The sequence below is a fragment of the Teleopsis dalmanni genome, chromosome 1 (genome assembly GCF_002237135.1).
Source record: "Teleopsis dalmanni isolate 2A chromosome 1, ASM223713v2, whole genome shotgun sequence".
NCBI classification, from domain to species: domain Eukaryota; kingdom Metazoa; phylum Arthropoda; class Insecta; order Diptera; family Diopsidae; genus Teleopsis; species Teleopsis dalmanni.
The window spans coordinates 11,592,570-11,598,658 of record NC_051846.1 but is presented as its reverse complement, the minus strand read 5'-3'; the positions used below and the strand labels follow the sequence as shown (position 1 = coordinate 11,598,658).

The 6,089-nt window shown below is 27.9% G+C and overlaps 1 protein-coding gene across 1 annotated transcript; it reads left to right on the top strand.

Annotated features, from left to right (window-relative positions):
- Window positions 1–2,032: 2,032 nt before the first annotated feature.
- Window positions 2,033–2,817, top strand: LOC119668118 (MRN complex-interacting protein-like). The gene is made up of 3 exons (XM_038077516.1): window positions 2,033–2,060; window positions 2,122–2,190; window positions 2,245–2,817. Exons 2-3 carry the CDS (start codon window positions 2,140–2,142, stop codon window positions 2,707–2,709), a joined length of 516 nt encoding a protein of 171 aa, XP_037933444.1. The 5' UTR covers window positions 2,033–2,060; window positions 2,122–2,139; the 3' UTR covers window positions 2,710–2,817.
- Window positions 2,818–6,089: the final 3,272 nt, after the last annotated feature.

The window sequence follows — 6,089 nt, the reverse complement described above, 5'->3', positions numbered from 1 at the left end:
CAAATGTTAATTACTTGTTAATTATTATAACAATTACATATATTTTTATTAAAAGTTATTAAATCAGACATTTCGAAACGGTTTTTATGCATTTCATTATATATTTTTTTTAATTTTGTTTAGAGTTAAAAACTAAATACATATGTATTTGATGTAGGTTTATAAAATTATTTTAAACATATGTTATATATTAAATATGTTATAATATATTCCCAAAAATAATATAGTAAATAATATGGCGTTTACATTGGCCGAAAATGGCTCATTTTGAATGAGCCATTTGAAAGTGTTTACATTCGTTTTATTTCATTTGTTCTCATTTCAACAGCTGATTTTTCAACTTGCATGTTGATTTGATTTTGGGCCTGTGCCAAAAAAATGTTGCATGAAGATTAAATATGCCTTCAAACCTTACATTAGAAACTTAAAACATATTTTTAACTTCGATTAATTACTTTTTGGGAAGTAAAGGTTCTAAAAAGCAGTGCATCGTTTTCAAGAAAATGCAACCACCAAACATTTGTTTACCTTTTTTTGTAAATATGTTAAAAACAGCTTTTTCTAACTGTCAAAATGCCACGAAGAGCTTTCATTTAGGGTATGTTCAATGGATTCCTTTGCATTTGGAACGTATGTGGAATGCATTCGAACGTCATTCATACAGAATGTGAGAAAATTGCTCATTTTGTGCTTGAAATTTTATATGCAAGAATGAGCCATTCGATACTCATTTTCGATTTTTGACCAAAATGAGCCATTTTCGGCCAATGTAAACGCCGTATAAGTTACAGTTTATTTATGCGCATTATACAATTTTATATAAAATTAATTATATCCAAATTGAATAAAAAAATTTTAAAATCAATATTTTATACATAAATTTATTTATAAATATTGTGCTATATTTATAAGCACAATGAAAGTATTGTAATATGGCATTTCCACTGGCCTCAAACGGCTCATTTTGGTCAAAAATCAAAAATGAGAAGCAAATGATTCTATTTTGTATACAAAATTTAGAAGATTTTATATAGAACGGAAAAGTAATCTTTGTTTGTAAGCATTTCCGTACTTTTTGAGTATATTGCTTTTCTCACAACTTAAATACAAGTTTGTCTTCATTTTTCATTTCACCAGACTTTTACTTAAAAAGCATGGAAAGAAACATTAATTTTTAATAGCATTTAACTAGATAATACTGTTGTAAACTAATCAAAACCGCTGCAGCAAATTATAAATAAATAAATTTAAAACACAATCTAAGAAATGGAAGAAAAATGTAACATCAACATGAGATATCATATAAATTATTAAAATTATTTCAAAAAAAAAAAAAAAAAGAAAGAAAAAAAATTTAAAATAATAATAAATTTTTAATATTTTTCTTTTGTGCTAGTATTCGCTTGAGAAGTGCAAACACTTAAATTTGTGTTTGCAAAAAATGCTGACATGTTACTTATTCACACAGCACAAATTTCGATAAGATTCCAATCCGATACCATGAAATCTTATAACCACAATTATGATTGAATCATTATTTAAAATAAGTCAAGTTATTATCAAATTTATAATTCACAAATTTAATAACAAATTGTAAATATGAATTATGAATAAAATTTAATATTATAAATAATTATCGTCAACTAAGGGAAAATCAAATAAGATATTTAAATTTAATTTTAAAACAAAATATATTAAAAAAAGTAGTTTTTAATTGAGAATTTTTTGAATAAAAATGAATTACAAGAAAATTTGATTTTTTTTTAATAAATTGAATTGTTGGCAGCCTTTTTATTTACGAGTTCAACTACAGATCAAAATAAAATTAAATTAATGTATGTTCTCTGAACAAATTTTAATGAAGCGAGCTGAAATACCAAAATTACAATATTATATTCGATAAGTATATTACTTAATATATACAGTATTACAACGCCGTTGACGCCTCAACAATTTTATGTTCACACATCAATTTAAAGCGAGTAAATTTACTCGCTACATTGCAGCTGATTGGATTTAAGTGCAGCGCCAAAAGTCAAAATCAGCGAAACCGGCAAAAGGTTTTATTTTAATAGTTTTTAATAATTTTAAAAAATAAGATAAATATAATTTTTTAATAAGATAAATATATGAAATAAAATGCCGCAGGAAATTCGGGTTGTGTTATGCTTTGATTGTAACATGTACCAGGTAAAATAAAACTACATTGCATATGTATGAGTTCTAAATACATATAATGTTTAGGTCGATATTGTGAAGAAAATAAATAAATGGCAGTGTAAACTTTGCGGTGCTAAGCAATCCTTAAAAAAAGAATTTTATCGTGGCTCAGGTGGAGACTGTCGTTTAAAAGCACAAGAGCTAAATATGGATAAAGGGCGTGCCACTGAAGAAGTTGAGAATGAAGTTTTGGAATTTTTACAAAGTGATGATATTGATTTTATTGCAATGGAAAACTCGCCGGAAGACTTCTTAGGACAACAATCACAACAAGAGAACAGCGAAAGGGAAAATAAATGGAGCTGTTATGTGGACGAGACTAATACAAATAGTGACTTTAATACGAGCTATTGTGACACAACTACATTTCATGGAAATCAAAATGCAACCGAAGCGTCTTTCTCGTCTAAAAAACGTCGGATTGAAAATAGAGCCTCTGACCTCAGTTCTAGCTGTAAAAAGAACTCCAAATGGAATGATTATTTATAAATATCTAAACGATTACATATATATTTTATGTTGTCATAAAATTATTTATTGATTTCTAAATTCTAATAAAATTCAATTGTTATGTGACATGAAATAGTTTCTCACAAACTAATGGTTATTATTAATTCATTAAAAATTTTCAAATAGCTTTTTGTTTTTCCAACTGGAAAATACATATTATAAATTTCAAATATTATTAATTTAAATAAGTCAAAGTTTAGCTGCTTTAAATATTATCTTTCCTAGCAATCTTTTCATCGCTAATGATGTCATCTATATCAGCATTATCACCATCCCCACCAACACCTCCTTTACCAGAGGAACGTCTACGTTTACGATTTACACGCCATGGACGAATTGGGAATTTCATTGCTGGTAATTGATCCATACCTAAGACCTTATAAATTTGTCTGAATGCAATATAGCGTAAGAATAATTGCGCTGAAACTGTTAAATCTTCACGTTGTTGTTTAGTTAAATTATTTAATGCATCTGTTGGTTCTTTCTCGCAAGGATCCAAGAGACCAGGTCCATTAATAAGGAAACCCGATGCCAATGCCTCCATTATACGACGCATGCAATCGCCTGGAGATATAGGCATACCAGCTGACGAAATCACTTTCTCCACTAATAATTCCAGAGACCATTGTGGTAAAGCGTTCCAAGATTGAACACGCTGACAGAGATCACGTAGTATACGTATAACCATAACACAAGATTGTAAGCCAGTAGCACGTGCCTGAAACCATTTAGCATGACGCAATTCAGCCAAAGCCTAAAAAATATATTAATAAATTTAAATTTTTATTTAATTTTTTTAATTCAATCTAAGAAAATAACTAATTCATTATACAGCATATTTTCTGAGAGAAAACCACAATATCAAAGTAGCATAGTCTGCATTTGAATATATATTATAAAAAGATCTTCTAATCCTATATAATTTTCTTCATTCCTTGAACTAAGTAATCACCTGGAGATGATTAACGTTATTTTTGAATACAGCTAAGGTGAAATAAATATTTCAGTAATAATGAATAGGGCATGATGCATTAGTTGATCGATAGATCTAGTGCCATGAACAGGTTCCAAGAAAGACCGGATCTACGTGCCAGAGTCGTCGTCACAAGCGACGAACAAGTGCCATTCGATACGTTCCAAAAGGACTTCACAAGTAAATCTTAATGGGTTACAATAACAGTGTCACGAACTGGTAATGTTCGAGCCTACCAAAATACAATACAAGAAATCATCTCGGCGATGTTCACAGAAAACTGCTGTACATGAACTAATTACTCTTCATAATCTAAGTATTTGATTATAATAAATATTTAATATCTATTTAATAAGATCTCCTGTTCATGAACTAAATATATATTTATATAATTATAATAACTCCTGTACATAAACTAATTATTATTAATAATAATATATATTTTTCTATAATGAATATAAAATATTTGTACTAAATTTGATTTTAACGTTAGAAACTATTGTATTTAATAGAGAGGTTTCGAACAATACTGAATTGCATCAACAAACATTTTTATTTATTTGTAATTAATTGAATTTTTGGGTGACCATACAGATGTTTCAAGTATTGTTAATTACCTATAAACATTCGTTTTGGAATAATATTAACAAAACCATTGAAGATGTAGAATAACATTAGCATGACTGTCTCTACACAGGAGAGAATAAACAAAATAAGTAAAATGCCATAAATAATGCTTCTACAAGAGAATACTATTGAAATATTTAAAAATAACTATTCAATTCAATTATTCTACAGCTGTTTTAAGATTTCGTTCCAATATAACACAGCAAGTATATTTGTTAATGAACTTTCACAACAAATTAACAAAACTCCAAGTTCGAACATACAAGTCAAGGAAGGGAAGTCAGTTGGTTAATGAACGCTGACTCTGAGCTTTAAATTTGGCAGGGTACAGTTGAACCCTTGTTACTTGTAGTCTCAAAAAATTATTTATTAATAATTAAAAACAACAAATAATTCAAAGACCACTGATGATGACTATTTGACAATACTCGGAACAGCTGTATGGTTAGCCAAAAATTCAATTATAGATAAATAAAAATTTTTGTTGTCGCAATTAACTACTGTTCGGAACCTCTATATAAAATATTTATTTAATTATAATAGTAGCTTTAAATGATTCTTATTATTATTAACAATATTTTATATTTGCAGTCCAAACAAATTATATACGGACTATAAACTAATTAAACAAAATTCGATTATTTCCAAAGACCACTGATGAAGAGTACTTGACAATACTCGAAACAGCGTTATATGGTCAGCCAAACTTTAATAAAATTAAAATAAATTTTTGTGTTTGTCCTTTATTTCTTTCTTTGTTATTCAAAACCCCTCTAAATTTTAATAAAGCTTCTTTGTCATTATACAAAGAAAGTCTAGCTTTACAGCAACACGAATACTTTATTCTTAAATAATAAATTTAATAATTTCTGTTTCAAACTGTGGGACAGTTTGAATGATACTGATTTCTGTTTTGTTTATTTTTGTGTATATTGTTCAAACTTTTACGAAGTAGCAGAAATGACAAATAGAAATTCCAAATGTTAATTGAAATAAATTGAAAATTGGTCAAAATAATCTTTTTTAATAAATACAGTTATGTTATTAATAGCTGCGTTTCAGCAAACATGATCCGCTCAATGATCTGAATCATCTTTGCTGAAACGATACGGATCACGTTTGAAAATAATTGGCAACGCATGAAATATGACAGTTGGGTTTGTGTACAAAATTTTTTGATTTATGTGAATAATTTTGGCGCTAAAAAAATAAGTGAGAAAATTTTGAATACAAAAAATCTAAAACTTGGAAAATAAATAAAATCTGTTGAAATGTCTGAAGTACGAAATGTAAATAAATGGAAATTGCAGATTTTATTAGAATTATCGAGCAAAACTGACTTCTCCATTTTCTTTTTAAACACTAGTCCAAGTGTATTAAGCTCAAGGGATGAAGTACATCAGCATGGATATAGTGGACATTTTGTGGAAACGATCAATAATTTTTCCGTTAAAGACTATTTGATTTGTATTTGCGCATAAAAAATACAATTGCTATATATTAATTATGTTTCATATTTTAATAGATTTGTTAATAAAATCCAATCAGCAAATACAAAATAACCGTGGTGGTCACAATTGAACGAGAGCAATGAAGGAAATTTACATATTTTTGTGGTATATGACAAATATAAATACTTTTCGCGAATTTGGTATTTATTTTGGCATACCAAAAGCTTCTGTATGCAGAATAATTGAAAGAAATAGTGTTTAGCTTATATCAATTGCAAAATTTCCGTTCGTGATTGACAGCACACATG

Bases quoted from the DNA above. Each gene is read 5' to 3' on its own strand.
- LOC119668118 (XM_038077516.1), top strand. From the start codon at position 2,140: ATGCCGCAGGAAATTCGGGTTGTGTTATGCTTTGATTGTAACATGTAC. The intron at 2,191-2,244 runs GTAAAATAAAAC...TATAATGTTTAG, and splicing joins TTGATTGTAACATGTACCAG to GTCGATATTGTGAAGAAAAT.